A 22,416-nucleotide genomic window follows, 5' to 3' on the forward strand; every position below is an offset into this window, starting at 1 on the left:
CTCATGCCTCCTCCCTGGATATAAATGCTTCTGTGGCTCCCCACTGCCCTCAGAAGAGCCTGACTTCTCAGCCCGAGGCTCCCCACCCTTTGGCCCCCGGTATCCACATTTTTCACTATGACCCTCTCCTGGTCTTCAAGCCATTCACCAAAAATTCTTTTTTTTTTTAAAAGATTTTATTTATTTGACAGAGAGAGAGCACAAGCAGGAGGGATTGCAGTCAGATAGAGCGGGGAGCCTGACACGGGGCTCAAACCCAGGACCCAGGGATCATGATCAGAACTGAAGGCAGAGGCTTAACCGACTGAGCCACCCGGGCACCCCTGGTCACCAGGAATTCTTTCAGGTCACAAGTCCACTGGGCTCTTGTCTGCTTCAGGGCTGCCTCAAAAACTCCTACCCCGGTCTGGAACACACCCCCACCCCCTCACTGTGTTCTTCAGGTCCCTACGGAACGTTTTTGCACACTGCAGCTGCTACAGGAGTCCGGAGCTCAGAAGGGACTAGGGCGGAAGACAGAAATCCTAGGTTTAAAAGTATTCCGATTGGGGCACCTGGGTGGGTCAAAGCCTCTGCCTTCGGCTCAGGTTATGATCTCAGGGTCCTGGAATTGAGGCCCACATCGGGCTCTCCACTTGGCAGGGAGCCTGCTTCCCCCTCTCTCTCTGCCTGCCTCTCTGCCTACTTGTGATCTCTCTCTGTCAAATAAATAAAATCTTTAAAAAAAAAAAGTATTCCGATTATAACTGAAGATGGGGGCTCACGGAGATTACCCCAAAATCCTCCATTTAGAGAAACGGCCTGTACTTTTTCTGAATGCACACCACTTTGGAAAAACTAAGCACATGCCTCCAACACACCACACAGATATGCACTCAATGAAACACACAAACATGGAAAGTAACAAAGCTGATGTTAGAATACATACACACAGGTGTTCTAACTCTCCATTGAAATTTGAAAACCATGGATCTAAACTGGGTGGCGAAGGGGAAGCTGGTAGGTCAGCCACAGCGAGAGGGAAAAGCGGGAATAGTGACAGAGAAGCAACAGGTTGTCGGGGCGCCTGAGGGGCTCAGTCGTTAACGTCTGCCTTCAGCTCAGGGCATGATCCCAGGGTCCTGGGATCGAGCCCCGCATTGGGCTCCCTGCTCGGCGGGAAGCCTGCTTCCCCCTCTCTCCCTCACCTGCTTGTGTTCCCTCTCTTGCTGTGTCTCTCTTTGCCAAATAAATAAATAAAATCTTTAAAAAAAAAAAAAAAGATCATGTTCCGAGGACCGTGTGGCCAACTGTGTCCCATGCTACAGAGGGCAAAGATGACAAGATTGAAAGCCATCCGCTGGATCGCGCAACCAGAGGTCCTAACGAGTCACAGGATCCTTCCGAGGGCATTTATGGGGAAGAGATGGGATGGGAGACCAGCCGGGGTCGGCAGGTGATGCGTAAGCCTGAGTCCAGAACTTCCCTGAGCTCCCCAACTACCTGCTTGGATGTGAACCAGGCATTTCAGAAGCAGCCCATCCAACACATGCCAACCTGCCTCCTCCGATCTGCCTGTTTTTCTCATCCGAGTAACAGCACCTCCAGCAGGTGTATAACCCAGAAGTCTCCCACTCATTCAGCCCTTATATCCAGTCCATCAGCGGGTCCCATCGGCACCACCTTCGAAATGCATCTGACCCGGGCCCTTCTGACCATCTCTTCCACCGTAAGACAAGCCACCACCATCATCTCATACCTGGGCCTCCTCTCCCGCCTTCCTCCGATGGGTTCTCCAGGTCTTCTAAATGTAGACATCAGATCCTAGCATTCTCTGACTTCAAACCTTTCAACCAATTACTGCTGCATTACAAATGAATTCCAAGTGCCTTACCACTCCTGGCAAGGCCCGCATGGGCATCTGGGATCTGGGGCCCTCGCCCCATCAGCCACACTGGTTTTGCCCCTTCTCAGTGCACCTGATTTTCTTCTGCCTCAAGGATTTTGAACGGCTTCTTTGCAGTCAGTTCTGAAGGTTACTCTTCCTGTCTAGAATATGCTTCCCCTAGGGGCACCTGGGTGGCTCAGTTGTTGAACAGTTGCCTTGGGCTCAGGTCATGACCCCAGGGTCCTGGGACTGAGCCCTGCAGCACTGTGCTCTCTGCTTAGCGGGAAGCCAGCTTCTCCTTCTCCCACTCCCCCTGCTTGTGTTCCCTCTGTCAAATAAATAAATAAAATCTTAAAAAAAAATACATATATATATGCTTCCCATCCAACTTTGTACTTGATTAGCTCCCGCTTCAGTGGACTTCCTGTGTGACAGTTTCCCACCCCCTACTCCCCTTCCCTACTCCACTACCCCACCGTCCCCCAGCCTCCCTTTTCTTTTCCTTCAAGCACACAGCACAACTCACAATGACCCATTTCTACTCTTAGCCAGGCAACTCCATGGGGAAACGATGGCGTCTATCTTGTTCAGACTTAAATTTCCTTGTAATGTGTGTCTGACACATGATGACTAATTCACAGACCCTGGCTGCCCCCTACATCTCTTCCGGTTCCCTACCTACCGTGGGTGCCGCGACAGCCTGCCTGGCCACCTTTTCTCACTCTCCTGCCTCAGAAATTCCGCCCACCCACAATGAGAGCGGAGAAGCTCGTTACTCTTCCCTTCCCCACCTCTGCTTGGGCACCGTGAAGCATTTCCCGACTGCCCCCCCAGACATGATGATCTGCCCCTGTGGTGAACCCCAAAGTATTTTATAACTAATGGCCGTCCACCTGTGTGTCCTGACTGCTAGAGTGAGGGCTCCATAAATCTGTGGGCTGCCAGGGCTGAAAACCACCACCCTAAAGTCATCTTCAAGTTCCCGTGAGCATCGGAACCACAGGATGAGCTTATCGGAACACAGAATCCCAGGTGCCAGAGAACACTCCAGTAAGACTCTGCATAGCTTCTAGCACTTTACAGCTCCGATGCCCTCCGGTCTAAGAACCTTGTAACAAGTCAACTTGAACAGAAGCCCCAGACCCAAGACTCAGTCTTAGGAAAGGGAGTGAGTCCAGAGGCCGACAATCCCTACCCTTCTTCCTCCAAGATGAACCAAGACTCAAGTGACTTTATTTGCCTTTCTCTTTTAATCCCCTCCCTACTCCAACTCTCAGAGAAGGACCCAGAAAGCAAACACACGGAAGCTCAAAGAGCCAAGGCAAGCCAGCCCAAGATAAGCAGGCTCCCTCCCACCGGGGCCAAAGTCTGGATGCCGGGGTCTCCACTCAGGGCCTGGTAGTAAAAGCTGGTGCAGAATAAGGCGGTTCCCGAGGCCAGCAGTAACCCGGCCTGAAGGAGATAAAAGAAGAACACAGGCCAGTAAGAGATGGTCAGACCGAGCGGGAGCAGGTGGGGTTTGGTCGAGGTTAGGCGCGGGGTCAGATTACCCAGAGGGGTTTTCTGCAGTGGGGCACCCCTAACAGGGCCAGGCTGTGTATGAAGTGGTGTTTGTTGGCCTTGTCAAACAGCTGTAAGGAAAAGAGGAAGGTGGTTGGGGGTGGGTGCCATTTCCCCAGCAACGCGGGAGCCTGGATCCCATTCGGCCCCCAACTCGAGTCGGGCTGGCCTCCCGCGCAGGCACCCACGGCTCAGGCCGGCCGCCCTCTGCGCTCCAGGACCCCGCGCCCCGCCCCTCCGCGGCCCCCCCGCGGCGGCTCCCGACTCTGGGCGCCCGGAGACCCGGAGGCGGGGAGTCCTAGCGCGCGGGTGCTTCACCTCCTTTCCGTAGGCATCCGGAAACTGGGCGCCTGTAGAGAGAGAGGCAGAGGTTACCCGTCGGAGCGCCGGCCTCGCCCGCCCCAGCTCCCGGCAGGACCCAGGGGTACCCTGGCGACAAGGAGTGTCTCCAGGACGCCTCTGATTGGTGGAAGCACGCACGGGCACTGCTGGGAACCAAACCGGGCCCGGCTGGAGGGGCTGTAAAAGGGTCGGGGCTCCGAGGGCTGTCTGGCACTTCCCCCAGGCCCCTCCCCTGCACTAGACGCCCCCACATCCCCCCCCGCAACGGGCGTCACAGTGTGTGCTGCGTCCCCAGCCCCTGACCGTGCGCCCCGTAGGAGGCCAAGCCCAAGGCCCCGGCTCCGGACAAGGCGCCCAAGCGGCGGAAAGCAACACCCGGCCCGGCCATGGCAGTGGACGGTCACGCGCCGGACGAACACCGCCCAGGCCACCCGAGATGCCAGCCAATCCCGGTCTCCCATGCAAATGAGGCCCATAGGTGCCCAATCCAAGCCGTGTTCATTTCAGCGCCCGGGTCCTCACCCGGGTACTTGAGCCTTTGTAAAACCTCTGCTGAGTGGCGAAGCCGTCTGGCGGGCGGAGAAACGGGAACCAATTAGCGGCGGAGGAGCCGAGCGCTGAGGGGCGGGGCTGGAAGGCGGGACTAGAGGATTTGCGTCACGGATTGGCCCACTTTCAAAGTTGATCGCTTCTTCTAACATCTACCCCCCAGCCTCCGGCCAATTTCCAAAGATCCCGGTCCCCACGCAAAGTTCCGCCCCTTTCCCCACTGGCTCCTCCTTTCCAGCTTTAAACCAGACCCACTCCCAAAAAGAGGCGGTGGCTCGGATAGCCAAGCCCCACCCATCGCCGTCAAACCCCGCCCACTGTCGAGATGGTTCCTCCCACAGATGCAAGGCTCCGCCTTCTTCACATGATGCTCCGCCCCCTATAGTCTACCTCCCCACCCCCGCGTCCCCAACCCACCAACCCCCAGAGCCCCGAGGGTGGGAGACCTAGGGAGGGGGGATGTCTCCACCCTGCCTTGGCCCGTTTCGTCCATCCGTCGGTCTGTCCGCTCCCGCCCCCTTCCACCGTCTCCAATCCCCCCACACTCTGGAAGGCGGGCGGGCGGGCAGGCGGGTGCGAGCGAGGGGTGTGCGCCGCTCTCTCCGCAGGGGGCGGGGGAGGCGGCCGCGCGGTGACGCGCGGGGCTGCTGCGGCTGCTCCGCCGGCGGATCATCACTCTCGGGCTGGGATGGACGCGGGGCGGGTGGGCCCTGGCGCGCGGAGCCAGGAGTCCGGGCCTCCTGGCTGCTGAGCGTCCCCCGAAGCCTCCCCCTTACCCCCGCTTCCCTTCCTAGGAGCCCTGTCGACCCCCACCCTGGGGCTTCAGACTCGACTCCCGCCCTCCTCTGACTCCCTGGACCTCCCCCTCCCGCCCGCCCTCGGGATCGACTAGATCCCTCCCCCTCCCCGAGGATTCCGGCTGGATCCCGGCCCCTGCACCGCAGATCCTGAGCTCCTGGGTTCCGGGCCCCTGGGGATTGCCCTGGACACCTCCTCCCGCACCCGATCCCTTAGGATCTTCCGCCTATACCAGCTTCTGGTCCCTCGAAGACGGCCCACGGAGCCAGTGGATCCCCAATCCAGTCCTTTCTTGTTGCCCCTTCTTCGCTCCTCCGGCCCCACTGCGGGGTTCCCTGTTCTAAGGTTCCTCCTGACCCCATCCCCTACCTCTCCTTTCCCCGGGGATCGACTGGATCCCGGCCCCGCCCCCCGGGGCTGGGGCGATCCCCCTCCCCCGCCCGGTGAGGCGCTGCGGGCGGGGGCTGGGCCTGCGGGGCCGCGGGGGCTCAGAGGCCGCCGCCCCCCTCCCGAAGCCCGTCCGTCCGCCCCCTACTCGGAGCCCTGGATGGAGGCACCACGGCCCCAGGGCTGAGCCAGGTAGGAGCTAAGCCGGGCCGGGAGGAGGGGGATGCGTGGCGGTCCACTGGGGTCTCCTTTTCCCCATCTCTCTCCCTGCGCCTGGTTTCCCCCCAGCCTGCTCTGTCTGCGTGTCTCCGCCTAGGGATGCTCTCGCCGTGTCTCTGCGTCTCGGTCTCTTTGTCTCTGCCTCTCTCCAGCCCATGAATGATCCTTTGAATGGGCCCACAGACCCCGTGTGTTCCCATCTCCCCCTCCCCCTCCTTCTCCCCTTCCCGGCCAAGCCATTTTCCCCACTGCAGGAAGGGGGGGGGGCTGCGGCCTGAGCCCCCCTCCCTCAATTCTGCCTGGCTGGGGGAGTCAGGCCCGGGCAGGAATGGAGAGAGCAAGGCAGAGAGGGATAGGGAGAAGGAGGGGGAGTAAGATGTGGCAGACAGAGATGGGGAGAGAAAATGGGGGAGACAGAGGTAGGAAAGAGGGGAGAGGGAGAGAGAGAAGGGGCTTCAGGGAGAAACGTGGGGAAGAGGTTTGAAGGAGAGAGATGAGAAACGGGCGAGGAGGGAGATGTAGAGGAGAGAGATGGAAAAAGACTGAAGGGAGAAGCCAGAGCAAGCTGGAAGAGGCCGGGAAAGATGCTCTCAGGGAGCGCTATGGAGGGGAGCGATGGGGGGAGGGCTCCAGTGGGAGGGAAGAAGGGAAAGAAGCTGGAAGCCAAGAGGCCCGGGGCCCAAAGTACCTGAAGTGGTGGGGGGGACACAGAGTCAGACCGTGTTAGTAGGAGGGGGTGGGAGGGTTGGGCTATGGAAGCACAACCCAGCCCTGCACGGACAGAGGAGATCCTGAGGGAGCCAGCCCCAAGCCCCCTCCTGCTGATGGGAGACTGGAGCTTAAGAGGACCTGGAGAGGGGGAGGGCATGACTGGGTGTGTGTGGTAAGGATTCCTGTGTCCTCATCCCTGGAATAAATTGACACCTGCAGAGAGCCTGGCTCCGAAAAGCCCGCGTCAGCAAACAGCTCTGGCGGCTGCGGGGGGGGGGGGCAGGGGGGGCTTGCTGAAATGACCTGGGAGTCTGCCCCTTCGGTGGGATCTTGTCTCTCTTCCTGCCCCTGCTGTCCTGAGCATCCAGGCATCAGAACAGCAACTGTGGGGGGGCCGGCAAGGGGAAGGGGAGGTAAAGAGCTGGGATGGGACGAGAAGAAAGCCGAGGTTTGCCCCCAGGACGTGGGTCAGAATGCCCTGCGTGGAAGAGGCATCTGGGCTCCAGAGCTGTTCGAGACTGTGGCCGGGGGGAGGGGTGGAGGGGGGTCGGTGGCTGCATCTGATGCCCTCCAAACCCACCTCAGCACCCCTTCTCCCCAGCCAGAGGCCTGGTCACTAGGGCTAGGCTCTGATTGGCCGACAAGGGGCAAGAGGCGGGTCTTTAGCGTTCTCTATGCCCCAATCTCCCGCTCCCCTGAACATATACACTTCTTTCTCTCTGCTAAGGTTGGGGAAAACTCTAGCATTCTTACTCACGCCTCTGCCCTCCTGCCCTGAACGGACCCCATAACCAAGCCAGCCCCTTCCCCTCTTCCTCCAGATCCCCCTCCAGGGTTAAAGCTGCAGCCGGTTGCCGAGGTAACATTGCGGGGCAGCATCCCGTCGCCCAGCAACCGGCTGCAGGATCACGCATCTGTCCCTGGATTTGCCCCTCCAGCATCATCCCCTCCCTGCTCCAGCCCCTGCCTCCAGGCACCTTAACTTCTGATGGAAGAAATGAGGAAGACCTGGGGGGAAAGGGATCCGTCCCCTCCTCTGGTGCACAGATCCTTAGGGAACGGGGCTGTTGAAGGGAGGAGAAGGTTCTGGGACTGTGTGGCCCCAAGAATGGCCTGGAGTGGGAGTTCAGTGCCCTGAAATTACAGCTCAGGAGTAATTAACACATATAAACAAACCTGCTACTTCCTGCTAATTAATGACTTGGTATTTTTATTTTCTCTTCCTTGTCTATCTCATCCCTCCCAGGGAGGTGGGAACTGGGACTCCTGAGTCCCCGAGGAGAGCCTGCCTGGGAGGGATAAAGCAGCTGGAAAAGGGCGGGGGGGCGTGCGGGGTCCAGGGAGCTGGCCCTCCTCCTCCTCTGGTTCTGTCCTGGGCATCTATCACATCCTGACCCCATCCCCAGCCTTAGACTTTTCTATCTGGGTCCCTGCTTTGGGGATGGGGGTTGCTGGGGTTGGTGGGTGCGGCAGGGGACCTGAGGGTGGCAGAAGGGGGGCAACTTGGTCTGAATTCCAAGTCACTAACCACTTGTCTCTTGTTTCCCTGTTCCCTTCTGTCTGCCCTGTCCGATTTCCCTTCCCTTCTTCCACTTCTCTGTATTTTTCTGTCTGTCTGTCTGTCTGTCTGTCTCTTGCACACCCCGTCCCTCTGCCCTGCAGTCGGGGCCTGCCTTCACCTTCTCCCACTTCCTTCCCCTTCCCCACCCCTTGCCCCCTCCATGGAGAGGAACAGACCCTTTCTCTGTCCAGTCTAACCCAGGTCCCTCCCCACCCCCCTCCTCCCTCCTTTCCCCCGCCCCCTCCTCCCTACTGGGGCGAGGGGGGGCCTCCCTCCCTCTCCCCCCCCTTCTCTCTCTCTCCGAGGGGGGGGGTCCCGGGGAGGGAGGGGGGGTCCCCCAATCAGCATGTGGCTCCTGGCGCTGTGTCTGGTGGGGCTGGCAGGGGCTCAACGGGGGGGAGGGGGTCCCAGCAGCGGCTCCCCAGGCAGCCCAGGCCTGGGCCTCAGCAGCCTCGGGGAGGAGCGCTTCCCAGTGGTGAACACGGCCTATGGGCGAGTGCGCGGTGTGCGGCGCGAGCTCAACAACGAGATCCTGGGCCCCGTCGTGCAGTTTTTGGGCGTGCCCTACGCCACGCCACCCCTGGGTGCCCGCCGCTTCCAGCCGCCCGAGGCCCCCGCCTCGTGGCCCGGCGTGCGCAACGCCACCACCCTGCCGCCCGCCTGCCCGCAGAACCTGCACGGGGCGCTGCCCGCCATCATGCTGCCCGTGTGGTTCACCGACAACTTGGAGGCGGCCGCCACCTACGTGCAGAACCAGAGCGAAGACTGCCTGTACCTCAACCTCTACGTGCCCACCGAGGACGGTAAGGGCGCAGGCACCAGGCTGGGCACCCCGCGGACGCAGCCCACACGCATGCACGCAGACCCCCCAGCCTCGCGCCACTGGCCGAGCCCCTGCGAGAGGCCTCGGGTCCCTGCAGGCTGCGCGGGCCCTCCCAGGGTGGGGCGGGGGGCTGCCAGGCAGTCGCAGGAACGCTCCTGCAGACAGCCACCCTGGAAGGTCCTGGTGCCTGCAGGGCGATCCGCAGGTACCAAGCTGGGCTTAAAGACCCCATCCCTACCAAGGCACACACACACTGTCTCTCCACGGGAAGCGGGCATTGGAAGCATCTCGCCCTGCCTAGTCGCCCACTTTGGCCACTGCCCCACCTCCCACCCCAGGTCTGGGCTTGTCCCTGAGCAGTACCCCCTTTGGTTCCTTCTACAGCTCAGAGAGTCTCCTTTTTCCTCCCCAGGTGCACAGGCACCCTTCCATATGTTGCACCATTGCACGCCCAGCGCCACACGGAGCTTAGTCCCCTTTCCTTCCAAAGCTCTGTCCCCTGATCCCTACGCACCCCCCTCATTCACAGCACAGCCTACCCATCCTCATGAGAACATCTTTCCCTCCGGGCGCCCCCCACTCAAACCGACCAGCTCTCCTGGGGAAGGAGCTGTCCCATTCACCTCCTGCCCCCTCAGGGCTCCCAGGCCCCAGCACAACGTCCTGGAAGGTCTCCACCAGCCAACCTTCAGCCCCGGGACTGCCCACAGTACCTGCCTGTCTCCTGCCAAGGTGCTCAGCCCGACTTCAGCCGGCCCCAAGCCGAGCCTCATGAACAGTCCCATGTTATCCTTCCGACTCTCTGTATCACTACTCCAGAACACCCCAGCACCACCACAGGGACCCCCCATTCCTACAGCATCCCCCGCAGGCCGTTTTCTGCCAACTGTATGTACACACAGGCCTGGTACCCAGGAACCCCTGTATGGACACCGTAGGCCCCCACTATCCGCATGTCAGGTGCGCACATACCACAATACCCTGGGAACCGCAACTCGTCAGCACACGGGATCAGGAACCCCACCAGCCTGCACACTGACCACATGCTCCAACACCCATGTAGCCAGATGCCCAGTGCCCGCACGCAGCACACACCCCAGCGCCTCTCGGAAGCTGTGGACCCTATTGCCTGCTTAGACCCATGCTCACCAGTATCCCCCAATACAGGTCATGTGTCCTAGTAACACCCCTACAGAGACCTTGGCCCTAGTAACCTTCCATGTGGCCACTCACACCACAGCCCCAAAAGCCCTCAAGACTTCCTAAGCATCGCTTACCCCAGCTCTGCCTAGAGACCCCCTGTGTCCCAGCTCGGGCTGGGACAGCACACCCAGCAAGCTTACACCCTTCCCGCAGATCGAGCACTCAAACACCTCACTCCCAGCTCCTGGGGTATCGCCATCCACCCCCTGTTCCCCCTATCAACCGTGCACCCTAACCCAATCCCACCCCTCCCGTGGTAACCATGCCTCCACAACCCAGGCCCGCAATACACACAAGGAACCCCCTGCTCCAACCTCGTCCCCATTCCAGGCACCCTGATCCACTCTTCATCCCAATACACTCCAGACGCCCTCTCCAACACCATCATGCCCTCCACGGGAGAGCCATCCACTCCACATCCCCCTGCCCTCTCGTGGGCCCCCTGCCCCAGCAGCCTGCCCTCCACAATGGCCTCTGAATCATTTGCCCCAGGACCTCCGCACAGCCTGTCCATCTCCGTGCTCTCCACTCGAGGGCTCTCCCCACCCCGCTCCTGCCTCCTCGTAGGCTGTCCATGCCTGTGTCCCCCTCCATGGGTTATCCCTTCGCCCCTCACATGGACCATCCAGCCCAGACTTCCCACCAATGGGCTGTCCAGCCCAGCACCTCCAGACAAAATGTCCACCCTGCCCCCACACCACCTATGCCCACACCTTCTGTATTTTTAACCATCGCTTATCACAGACCTGCCTGGGTCCTGACACATGCAGGTGATCTCACTGAATCTTCACACCAGCTCTGCAAGGAAGAGGTTGACTCAGGCATGAGTGCGCGCGCACACACACACACACACACACACAGACACTCACACATTAATCTCATGCTCACACATGCCCTGCTGACTTCATCCCCATCCCCATCCTGTTGTAGAGAACAGACCCCAACCCTAATGGGTCCCTATGGGGCCCTCATCACCAGTTGAGAGAAGCCTTCCAGAGGCTGGCCTGGACCTCACTGACCCATCCCTCCCCATGCCAATGAGGAGAAGCCAATCAGCGAGGGGAACCCCCTCTGCTTTCTGGCTCCCAGCTTTTTGCCCCAACCGATTCCCCCTCCTGCAAGGAGCCTGGAACCAAACTCTGAGCCCCGCCTAGGGTCTTTCCGTGACCAGGGGCATACTTCATACCTCCCAGCACCTCCTGGCCCCTTGTGTGTCAGGGTGGCTCAGGGTGCTGTGTTTCCTGTTCCCTATTTGTGGACTGAACCACGAATTGGGGAGGGGGGCTTTCTGGCATTAGAGCAGTGATGGGCTGGGGGCTGGGTGGGCCGGGGGGGGCAGGAGGTGCTCCTGTCCCCGGTGGGGAGTTGACTGTTCTCGGTGCGGGGAGAATAGGCCTGGGTGAGGGGTGGGGTTGTGGGGTGCAGAGGGTAGAGGTGGAGAGGAGGGCAAGACCTGATGACCCCTTTCCCTGCTTTGCCACACATCGGGGAGGTGGGGTGAGAAGCCAGATCCCCGAGTGCGGATGGGAGAGGAATGCTGGCCAGGTGAGAGGCTGCGCAGGCAGACAGGCAGCCCTTGCTGACCTGGCCCCAGCACTCCAGTGGGAAGCTGAGGGCTTGAAGGGCTGTGAGCTGCAGGGGCAGGCGGCCCCCAGTCCCACCCTACGCTCTGCCTTCCAGATCTTCCAGATGGGCCCTTTCTGCTGCCGCCCCTCCCTCGCAGCCTGGGGGAGCAGGCAGGTGCTGGGCTGGCCCTGGAGAGGGCCCGGCGTGAGTGGAGGCGCTGGTGGCAAAGCTGGCCATGGCCTCCCCGGCTTGGGGCTTGGGGCTTGGGGCTTGGGGCTTGGGGCGGGCCTCCCCTCCCCACCCCACCCCCACCTCTAACACCATTTCGTTTCCAGCAATTAGCAAACACGTCTCCAAGCCAAGTCGCTATGTCTTAAAACAGGCCTCAGCCCACTCAGGCAGCCCACCCCACCCCCCAAACCCAGCCTTTTCTTTGGGGCATGACTTTTTCCGGGGAGGGGAAACAAATTTGGGTTGTAGAAAACGTTTTTCTCTTTTCTTGGTTTCTTTTTCTTGCAAACGAATTTTGCTTTTTTTGGCTTATTTTTTCTGCCCTCCACCCTCCCCTTTTCTGCTTTCTGTCCTCCCCTCCCCATCCACCACCTCCCCCCGACCCCCATCTTTCCCCACAAAATTGTCCTTTTTTCTCTGTTTTGTGTTCCCGGTCTTAGGTCCGCTCACAAAAAAACGTGACGAGGCGACGCTCAATCCGCCAGACACAGGTAGATTTAAAAACCCCGCTGCTGCATGTGGTTGCTGATTAGAGGACGCTCAAGGCCCCGCCCCTAACTAAATGCCCCTCCCACCCCCGCGGCCCTCAAGGCCCCCCCAAGTCGTTTCTCCCAACTAAAAACGAAAAAGAAAAGAAAAGAAAAATTTGTAATAATTGGAAAAAAGAATTACGAAAACCTCAAACGAAATTTGAACAATGTTGGACCCACTAGTGAACCTGCAAGCAAAGCCAAACACGGCCAAAATTTAAGTGAAAAAAGAAATTGGAATGTCAGAGGGGGAAAAAAAAAAACCACCAAAGAATTGGATAAAACGTTTAGAGTTCGGCAGCAATTCGGACTGTATGGAAATTTGCGACATGTAACATTTGAAAAAACAAAACAAAACCAACTTTAATTTGGAGTAAAACTACATTTGAAAAAAAAAATTAAGTTGGCAAATTGATGGCACAACTGAAACGTAAGAAACAAACCTAAAATTTTCAAAAGCCTGTCAGATGCAGAAAACGCAAACATTTGAAGCGCATTAAAGAATCTGGAAATTTTTGAAAACAGGGCCCAATATCTTGAAGTTTCACCACAAAATTTTGAAAAAAAAAAATGCAAAGAACTTTTTTCTTTTTTTCTTTTTTTCCAAAAAAAAAAAAAAGTGGATCTTTTTGGTTTTTTGGTTTTGGTTTTTTGGTTTTGGTTTTTTTTTCTTTTCTTGTTGAATCTGCCCCCCCGAGAGCTTCTCGCTTTTTGGTTGTTGTTGTTTTTTTCTTTCTTTCTTCTTTCTTGATCCTGTTTTTTTGTTGTTGGTTTTGAATTTCTTGTTGCCCCGGCCCCCCTCCCTGCTCCTTCCCTTTCCGACCCCCTCCTCCCCCCACACTGGGAGTGGAGGTGCAGGGTGGGGAGGAGGGGGGGAACTGAGGACTTGAAGAGAAAGGGCCTTTCAGGGAGGAGGCTCCCGCCAGAGTCTGGCTGGAAAGTCACTGAAGGTTCCAGAAGGAGGGCAAGAGCAGGGTTTGGGGAGGACACGGAGAGGGCAGAGCCCACCAGGTAGAGGGAGGTGGCAGAGAAGGTCTTAAGAGACTGGAGGCCACAAGCTGTCTGCAGGGGTGGGGGGAACCTCTCAGTGTCCTGTGGGCTCACCTTCTGGCAGGAGAAAGTTTCTATCAGGAGGACGGAGGCGAGCAGAGCTGCTGGGGACTTGGAGGCCCGGGCTAGTCAGGGATTGAGAGTGTCACGAGGGAGGAGGGCCTGTGGGCCATGGGGGACCCCAGCCGGGCGCTGTGGTGGAATCATGGGGGGCTGCTAAGAAGGGTACTTGGTATTGCCTTGGGGGCCATGGCAAGCCCTCCCAGACTCCCCCCTCTTCTGGAATCCGTCATGCCTCAGCCCAGTGATTCATGGGATCCTTTAGGGACAGGGCAAGAGAGGCGTCCAGTGCAGAAGCCAGGGTCAGGCCAGTGTTGGGGGGGGGACTAAAGAGCTGTACCCTGGCTTTATCAAGCAGGCTTTTTCCCACCCTGCCTCCTCCTGCCACGGTAATTAGGCTGGGGGTTGCCATGGTAACTGGGGAGGTGACCTAGAAAGGAATTAGGGCGGGGAGGAGACCAGGCCCCCAGGGACCCTAGGTTGGCACCCCTCACCCACAGACCGGGCTGCCACGTGGACCTGAGACCCAAGGCCTGAGTCGGAGGAACCGCCGGGACCCTCCCAGCATCTCTAGCGCTAGAGTCAGTCTCGGGAGTTTTTGCTCTTCCTCAGAGCAGGAAGGAGATTTGCTGTGTGTGTGTGGGGAGGGGGTCCCCTGCATCCAGCAGATGCCCTGGGGAGGGTCCCCCCCCACCACCTCTTAGGCTTCTTGGCAGGTCTGTCTGGCATTTGGAGAAGTGCCGTGGGGCAGGCCGGCAGGAGGTGGGGTGGGACCTTAGGCCAGGGCTCCTGGGGAGGGAGGGAGGGGAATCCGGTCTTGCCCCCCCGCAGGGACGGGAGAGACATGTCCCCTGAGCTCCGGGCTGGTCCTCTGCAGGCCCAGGAGCTGGGTAGTGTTGGGGCCGGTCTGACTGTATTCTTGTCCCCCAACCCTGGCCCACCACTGCCCGCCCCCTCCCCACGCAGATATCCGGGACTCCGGGAAGAAGCCGGTGATGCTGTTTCTGCATGGTGGCTCCTACATGGAGGGGACCGGGAACATGTTCGATGGCTCCGTCCTGGCCGCCTACGGCAACGTCATTGTAGCCACACTCAACTACCGGCTTGGGGTCCTCGGTGAGGGCGGGCAGCCCACTCGAGGGCCTGGAGTCTGGGCGGGGCGGGGGTGGGCGGTGCTCCTCTAGACCGGGCGGAAGCAGAATGGCTTCTGGGCTGGACCGAGCTTCCCAGAAAGGGGGCGAGGGTGCTCTGACACCCCCAGGAAGCCCCTTTCCTCCTGTGCTTCCAGGCTTTCTCAGCACCGGGGACCAGGCCGCCAAAGGCAACTACGGACTCCTGGACCAGATCCAGGCCCTGCGCTGGCTCAGTGAGAACATCGCCCACTTTGGGGGTGACCCTGAGCGCATCACCATCTTCGGATCAGGGGCAGGGGCCTCCTGTGTCAACCTTCTGATCCTGTCTCACCATTCAGAAGGTACGCAGCCCCCCACTACTGTGGCCTGCCCCTCCCATCCCCATTCCCACACACCCACCCCACCAGGTTCCCCGTTCCCACCCTCGGCAGAGGCAGCCCAGCCTGAAGCCCGCCCTGTCCTGCCAGGGTTGTTCCAGAAGGCCATCGCCCAGAGCGGCACGGCCATCTCCAGCTGGTCGGTCAACTACCAGCCGCTCAAGTACACGCGGCTGCTGGCGGCCAAAGTGGGCTGTGACCGGGAGGACAGCGCGGAGGCTGTGGAGTGCCTGCGCCGGAAGCCCTCAAGGGAGCTGGTGGACCAGGATGTGCAGCCCGCCCGGTATGGGGGTGGGAGCGGGCAGGGCTGGGCCTCCGTTTTCCTTGCTGGTTCCCAGGACCTTGTGGGTGAGAGGTGCCCGCGGGCGTTCGGATCAGCTTCAGGCCCCTCTGCCAGCCCAGCCTACTTCCCTCGGGAGCCCGCCCTGAGTGCAGGCGCCCAAACAGAGCGAGGGTGCATGAGGGGCCATGAGGCGCATCAGGGAAGACTCCCCGAGAGGCCACGTGCCCCGAAGGACTCAGGAGATTTCACCCGGGGCAGAAAGAAAGGCTCGGCAGGCTAGGAGCTGAGAGGAGGCCAGGGAGCAGGTGACGAGACCCTGACCGCTTCTCCCCAGCTACCACATCGCCTTTGGGCCCGTGGTGGACGGTGACGTCGTCCCCGATGACCCTGAGATCCTCATGCAGCAGGGGGAGTTCCTCAACTACGACATGCTCATTGGCGTCAACCAAGGAGAGGGTCTCAAGTTCGTAGAGGACTCCGCAGAGAGCGAGGACGGCGTGTCTGCCAGCGCCTTTGACTTCACCGTCTCCAACTTTGTGGACAACCTGTACGGCTACCCGGAGGGCAAGGATGTGCTTCGGGAGACCATCAAGTTCATGTACACGGACTGGGCCGACCGGGACAATGGCGAGATGCGGAGAAAGACCCTGCTGGCGCTCTTTACAGACCACCAGTGGGTGGCACCGGCTGTGGCCACCGCCAAGCTACATGCTGACTACCAGTCCCCTGTCTACTTTTATACCTTCTACCACCACTGCCAGGCCGAGGGCCGGCCCGAGTGGGCAGATGCAGCGCATGGGGACGAGCTGCCCTACGTCTTTGGTGTGCCCATGGTTGGTGCCACCGACCTCTTCCCCTGCAACTTCTCCAAGAATGACGTCATGCTCAGCGCTGTGGTCATGACCTACTGGACCAACTTCGCCAAGACTGGGTGAGGGCCGGTGGGGCTGGGGGGCCCCCCCTGCAGGCCAAGGCTCGCACACACCCCTGCCATCCTTAGCGTCCCGCCCCCCCCACTCCATACACAGTCATTCCTCCATCATTGCCTGGGCTTCCTTGCTGGCTTCGGCTCCGGGTTTGTCTCTCTGGGCCTCTTCCTCCCTCTCCGGGCATTCTGCTCTCCTTCTGATGCCCAGGCTTGTGTCTCTGTGTGAGAGTTTGTGTCTGTCACTATCTACCTCTCTCTCTCTTTGAATCCACTGACTCAAGCTTTTTGCTTGCTGCTCTCATCCTGGCGGGCTGTCCCCTGCCTCTGTCTCTCCATTCCTAACTGTGTCTCTCTCCCTCAGTCTCAGATTCTGCCTCTCTCGCCAGATAACTCCCTGCCCGTCTCTGGCCCTCCGTTCTCATCTCTGCCTGCCTCTGCCCCTCCAACCTCATCTCTGTCTCTGCCCCTCCAACCTCATCTCTGCCTGTCTCTGCCCCTCCGTCCTCATCTCTGTCTCTGCCCCTCTCACCTCACCTCTGCCGGTCTTCCCCTCCCACCTCACCTCTGCCTGTCTCTGGCAGTTTCTCTCTCTTCTGCCTCTGGCTTCTTGCTTCTTGGCCTTTCCTTCTGTCTCAGGGCCCTCTTGCCCCCCCTTGTCTCTGTCGGTCTCCCTGCCCACCCCTCCCCCATAGGTGCGCCCGGGCCTCCCCCTCACTCCTCCTTCGCCCTGCCCTCCTGTGCCCGCAGCGACCCCAACCAGCCTGTGCCGCAGGACACCAAGTTCATCCACACCAAGCCCAACCGCTTCGAGGAGGTGGTGTGGAGCAAGTTCAACAGCAAGGAGAAGCAGTACCTGCACATCGGCCTGAAGCCGCGCGTGCGCGACAACTACCGCGCCAACAAGGTGGCCTTCTGGCTGGAGCTCGTGCCGCACCTGCACAACCTGCACACGGAGCTCTTCACCACCACCACGCGCCTGCCCCCCTACGCCACGCGCTGGCCGCCGCGCCCGCCCCCCGGCGCCCCGGGCACGCGCCGCCCGCCGCCGCCCGCCACGCTGCCGCCCGAGCCTGAGCCTGAGCCGGGCCCCCGCGCCTACGACCGCTTCCCTGGGGACTCCCGAGACTACTCCACCGAGCTCAGCGTCACGGTGGCCGTGGGCGCCTCGCTCCTCTTCCTCAACATCCTGGCCTTCGCCGCGCTCTACTACAAGCGGGACCGGCGGCAGGAGCTGCGGTGCCGGCGGCTCAGCCCCCCCGGCGGCTCGGGCTCCGGGGTGCCGGGCGGGGGCCCCCTGCTCCCCGCCGCCGGCCGCGAGCTGCCGCCCGAGGAGGAGCTGGTGTCCCTGCAGCTGAAGCGGGCCGGGGGCGTCGGGGCGGACCCCGCCGAGGCCCTGCGCCCCGCCTGCCCGCCCGACTACACCCTAGCCCTGCGACGGGCCCCGGACGACGTACCTCTGCTGGCCCCCGGGGCCCTGACCCTGCTGCCCAGCGGCCTGGGGCCCCCGCCGCCCCCGCCGCCCCCCTCCCTGCACCCCTTCGGGCCCTTCCCACCGCCGCCCCCCACCGCTACCAGCCACAACAACACGCTACCGCACCCCCACTCCACCACTCGGGTATAGGGGGAGGCTGGCGGGGGAGGCCCCCCTCCCTAGCCCTCCCCGCCGCTGCTGCTGCCAGCGCCGCCAGCACCGTGGCCGTGGCCATGGCCGCCGCCGTCGGGGGGCAATGCGGCCAGAAGGCAGGGAAGAGGACTGGCCACAGGCTTCTCGCGCGCCGGAGATGCCCCGCGGCGGGAGCACCAGGTGGACATGGGTTTCCGCACCGGGATGCGTGTCTTTCCCATGCCGAGAGGCCCGTCCTCTTCTCTGGACCAGGGCCTCGGAACAGCCGGGGAGTTCCGGCCCCTCCATTGGGACACCAGTCTTGGGTGTGTGGAAACGTGGACATGTTTTCCCACGTGGAGGCGTGCTTTCTCACGAGGGGGTGTGTTTTCCCATGTGCAGGGTGAGGTGTTTTTTTTTTGCCGCCCTGGACACATGTTGGCCCCCTCAAAAGAATTCCTGCGGGGATTTGTACCCCAGAATCCCATTCCCTCCTGCCTTCTCCCCCCCACCCCACCTCCCTACCCAATGGAGACCCTGGAAGTGGTGTGTTCCCGGACAGTGACCCTTGGGAAGGAACCGAGGAAATCAAGTCATTCCCCCCTCAACTCCCACTGTGTGCCCCCCCCACCCGCCCCAGCGAAGCATGTTTATCCCCCGTGGCCGATGTCAGATGAAGCCCGTGCTCTGGTGGGATTCCCTGCGGGGGGAAGGGAGGAGATCCGTTCGTCCATGGGCTGCCTGGGAACTTTTCCCATGGGTCCAGGACGCATCTCTCTGAGTGGAAACATGTTCTTGCATGTGGATGTGTGTTTTCCCATGCAGACAGCCCCTTTCCCGCCAGCTTTCCCCCTGCGGCCCCCCAGACCTGAGGCCTAGCACTTAGCTCCTCCCCACCCAGTAGGTGGGAACAGACTTCAGACTGACCGAAGTGGAGTGGGGAGGCCGTACAAATCCTGGGGGCAGACCACGGCCTGTCTCCCCCACCCAAGAGCTGCCAAGTCGGGGGGGGGGGGGTGGCATGCCACCCACGGAGGCCATGCATGTTTGACCAAAGCCCTCACTGTGGTCTGAGAACAGCCTTTCCCTCAGTTCTCAGACCACTGCTCATCCGTGCCAAACTGGATTAGGTGGGTTTGTGGGGGGGAGACCCCCAAAATGTTCCAAGGATTCCCCAGGCCTGGGCCAGGGCAGGTAAATTTGGGGACAAATGGGATATGGGGGACGGAAGTGGCAGCAAAAGGGGTCTTGCCTGTGTCTCTCCTCCTTTCCTGTGTCATCCCTCCCTCTCTGCCTCAGTGTCCCTCCTCCCTTCTCCGTCTCCCTCCTTGAAGCCACCCAGTGTCAGTGTCAGAACACCTTCTCCCCTCAGCCGCCCACCCCCTTCTTTGACGAGGCCCCCTTCCCTCAGCCGGGGCTGAAGGAAAGGAGCCGCGGAAGAGGGCGCAGGGGGAAAGGCTTCATGGGACAGGCTGGGGAGAGAATGAGGTCAGCAGTGCTGAGAACAGATGGAGGGGGCCATGGGGGACGGGGCTTGGGCAGATAGCAGCAGGGCGAATCTGAAAGGTCATGTGCAGTGACCGCCCCGGAGAGGAACTGCCTGGGGAGAAAGGGTTTGGGCCTCTGGGAGAGAAGAATGGTGTCAAGTAGGGTTTTAAGGGACACCAGTGGAGGAAAGTCCTTGTCTGCTGGGGGCGGGTTCGTTAGTGCCAAACTTGAATAGGAGGTGGGGGGCTGTCTTCCACTGACACTCAAATCCGGAATCCCTGGTCTTGGCTCCCCAGAACTCTGCCTCCTGACTGTCCCTTCTCCCACCTCCCGCCATGGAAACTTAGTTCTTTTCTGACCCCTCCCCTTGCCTGGTCTAGCTCCTCTCGAAATGGCCATGCCCTCTAAATGCTAGGGACCTGGGCCCTGAACCTTGTAGACAGATGCCCCCCCAGACTGGGGCATGGGAGGGGGGCTGGGGGACCCCATGATTCAGCCACGGACTCCAATGCCCAGCCCCTCTCCCCAGAACGACCCCCAGACAATCCCACATCCCTGCCCCAACCCTTTGCGGCTCTGTACACATTTTTAAACCTGGCAAAAGATGAAGAGAATATTGTAAATATAAAAATTTAACTGTTGGTTGTGCCTGCTGTGGTGGGGTGGGGGTGCACTTCGAGGAACTAAGCCTCAGGGCTTCCACTTGCCGGTGAGGGAGAAGGAGGTGGTCTGAGCCCACAGCCCATTTCCGGGAGCAGCTCAGAGCGCAGAAAAGGGGGAGTAGGTGCTGGGGTACGGTTGCCATGGTAGTGGGGTTGTGCGGAAAGTTCCGATCGGGGCCCAGGTGTGTGCAGAGGCCTGAGGCAGGTATAGAGAAGAAAGGGTCTGGGCTCGTGGGGGCAGACCCAGACAGGCCAGGGGGCACACGGGCTGGTCCAGGCGACAGGCATGCCAGGTGAAGGGTTCGGCTTCTGCCAAGGCCTGGGCCCCGGCTGGAGGGCCACCCACGAGCCCAAGACTCTGCCTCTTGGCATATTGTGAGGGAGTGCCCCGGCATCATTGTGACCCGCTTGCCCCCAGGAGCCCCTGGGGCAGGCAGGCAGGCTGGTGGCTACTGTGGGCACAGTGGGCTGGGGGCCTAGGGGCCCCGGTGGCCCTAGGGACCCCCATGGCCATGGCTGAGCGGCCACGGCCCGGGTGGGCGTCGTATCACAGCTCCAACAGCAACAACTGTCAGGACCTGGGCAACTCCATCCTGTTGCTACTGGGTCTCGTCATCTGCATTAACATTAGCATCAACATGGTGACGCTGGTCAGGGTGGGGCCAGGCGGGTGGGTGCTGGCAGGAGGGCAGCGGCAGGAGGCCTGGTGGCCCCGGGCCCGCCCGGGGTCATTGTGTCCTCCCTCACCCAGCTCTGGCGCAGACTCCGTGGCTTCTTACACCAAGTGTTCCATATTGTTTATGAGAAAGGTAAGCGGGGGGCCAGGGGTTGGGGACGGGGGAGGGGTGGGGGGCACAGGAGAGGCAGGAACCTGGTGAGCCAGCCCTGAGCTAGAGCTGGCCCCTTCCCCTCCCACTCTCCCCTCTCAGCGGTGGAGCCTCCCCCCTGCTCCAGCATACCCGCCAGCCTCTCCACCAGCCTCCCGCCTCTCCTTGATCTACAGAAGCTTCTAAGCCATCCTCCCCGGGGAAGCCGCCCCAGCCTCCGAAGCAGAGCGCCCCTGCAGTCCACCTCCGATGTACCATGGACCCTGTGAAAATGACCGTGACCCCCCCGCCCACTCGCCGCCACCGCCACCGCCGCTCTTCAGGCCGCCGTGCCCACCGCCCGGCAGCCTGGGTCCCCGACACGGACGACGAGGAGAAGCCCCCACACCAGCACCCAGCAGTCTGCTCCCACCACTGGGATCAGCCCGCAGACTGGCAGGGCTTTCAGTCCACGCAGGGGTTCTGGGCTCCCTGGCCCCAGGACGCCGCGGAGCCCCCTCCCCAGACCATTCGCTTCCAGCAGGCCGTGGAAGGCGGGCCCCTCAAAGCGGAGATGCGCTCAGAGCTAGGTCTTGAGGCGTATGTGTACCCGGTGAACCCCCCGCCCCCCAGCCCACAGGCCCTGAGCCACAGGAACAGCGGGGTGGGGCCAGGGGCCCAGGCTGAGCCGGAGCCCTGTGCCCCTGCCCCTGCGGCCCCACCACCAGTCCTGGGCCCTGCCCATGTCCCCGACATCCCCCGGCGCCGCTCCTCGGGCCGCGTAGTATATGACGCCCGAGACGTGCGGCGGCGGCTCCGGGAGCTGACCCGTGAGGTGGAGGCCCTGTCCCACTGCTACCCCCTGGGCTCCCCGTCCAGCAACGCCGTGGAGGGGACAAACAAGGGCTGGGTGTACCGTTCTGTGACAGAGGGGTGACTGGGACGAAAATAAAAGGAAAAGAGGTGGTCCGCGGTGGTGTTGGGGAAGCCAGGGCCCCCACAGAGGCCCTGGTGACTCAGAGAAGGGTCTCCCTGGCCACAGGGGCCTCAGGAGCCCCAAGGACCCCCGTCAACCTCCTGGCTTCCCTGGGCCCTGCCCGCAGCTCTCTCTTAGCCCCTGATGAGGCAGGTTCCCACCTGCCACTCCCCTGTTTGCTTTCGTGCCCAGAGCAGCCCCCCAGGTCCCGGCCCAGATCCTTAAGCTGACCTGCACTAGAGGAGAGACCCCCATCCCTGTGGCCCTAGCCCCTCAGCAGCCTGGTTTCGGCCGGAGCCAGGGCTGGGCTGTAGCCCCCAGGTGTGATGTGTGCCCCCCCACCCCAAGCCCTAGTTTCTTTGAGTGGGGCTGCTGGGAAGGAGGGCGTCCAGGCCTCCCCACGCCCCAGTCAGGACCAGAAGCTCCTGTAGCCGCGAGCAGGCTTGGAGCCGAGGACCACACAAGGGGGACATTCTTGAGGGCTGCCCTCTGAGACCTCACTGCTGCGGTTAGCACCTGCCTGTCACCAAAGAGGAGACCGAGCCTCAGGGAGAAAAAGTGACTTATTCACGGTCACACAGAGTCAGCCTGGACCCTCAGGCTCCCACCTGCCTCAGTCAACCACAGGAACTCGTCAGAGCATCCCAACCACACGCAGCAGGGAAACGCAGGCCCTGCCCTGCTCCTAGATGGCCCGCGTTGC

General features: G+C 61.1%; 3 protein-coding genes across 5 annotated transcripts; 2 read left to right on the forward strand and 1 right to left on the reverse strand.

Moving 5' to 3' along the window:
• Positions 1 to 3,094: 3,094 nt before the first annotated feature.
• On the reverse strand, positions 3,095 to 4,209 carry TMEM256 (transmembrane protein 256). Its single transcript, XM_032321426.1, has 4 exons — positions 4,073 to 4,209; positions 3,746 to 3,777; positions 3,418 to 3,498; positions 3,095 to 3,319 (listed from the first exon to the last, which is right to left on the reverse strand). The coding sequence occupies exons 1-4, from the start codon at positions 4,155 to 4,157 to the stop codon at positions 3,176 to 3,178; spliced, it is 342 nt and encodes a 113-aa protein (XP_032177317.1). The 5' UTR covers positions 4,158 to 4,209; the 3' UTR covers positions 3,095 to 3,175.
• Positions 4,210 to 4,723: 514 nt separating this feature from the next.
• NLGN2 (neuroligin 2) lies at positions 4,724 to 19,910 on the forward strand. 2 transcript variants are annotated; one of them, XM_032321421.1, is made up of 8 exons: positions 4,724 to 5,695; positions 8,096 to 8,797; positions 12,258 to 12,308; positions 14,424 to 14,573; positions 14,746 to 14,931; positions 15,058 to 15,250; positions 15,585 to 16,181; positions 16,926 to 17,799. In XM_032321421.1, exons 2-8 carry the CDS (start codon positions 8,341 to 8,343, stop codon positions 17,797 to 17,799), a joined length of 2,508 nt encoding a protein of 835 aa, XP_032177312.1. In that variant the 5' UTR covers positions 4,724 to 5,695; positions 8,096 to 8,340. The 2 variants fall into 2 exon arrangements, with proteins under 2 accessions (XP_032177312.1, XP_032177313.1); XM_032321422.1 differs by lacking the exon at positions 4,724 to 5,695 and having other exon boundaries at positions 8,341 to 8,797; positions 16,926 to 19,910.
• A 441-nt stretch (positions 19,911 to 20,351) lies between these two features.
• Positions 20,352 to 21,701, forward strand: SPEM1 (spermatid maturation 1). Of its 2 annotated transcripts, none has more exons than XM_032321424.1 (3): positions 20,352 to 20,581; positions 20,683 to 20,740; positions 20,935 to 21,701. In XM_032321424.1, exons 1-3 carry the CDS (start codon positions 20,438 to 20,440, stop codon positions 21,672 to 21,674), a joined length of 942 nt encoding a protein of 313 aa, XP_032177315.1. In that variant the 5' UTR covers positions 20,352 to 20,437; the 3' UTR covers positions 21,675 to 21,701. The 2 variants fall into 2 exon arrangements, with proteins under 2 accessions (XP_032177315.1, XP_032177316.1); XM_032321425.1 differs by having other exon boundaries at positions 20,352 to 20,572.
• Positions 21,702 to 22,416: the final 715 nt, after the last annotated feature.

The sequence above is a fragment of the Mustela erminea genome, chromosome 18 (genome assembly GCF_009829155.1).
Source record: "Mustela erminea isolate mMusErm1 chromosome 18, mMusErm1.Pri, whole genome shotgun sequence".
NCBI lineage: Eukaryota > Metazoa > Chordata > Mammalia > Carnivora > Mustelidae > Mustela > Mustela erminea.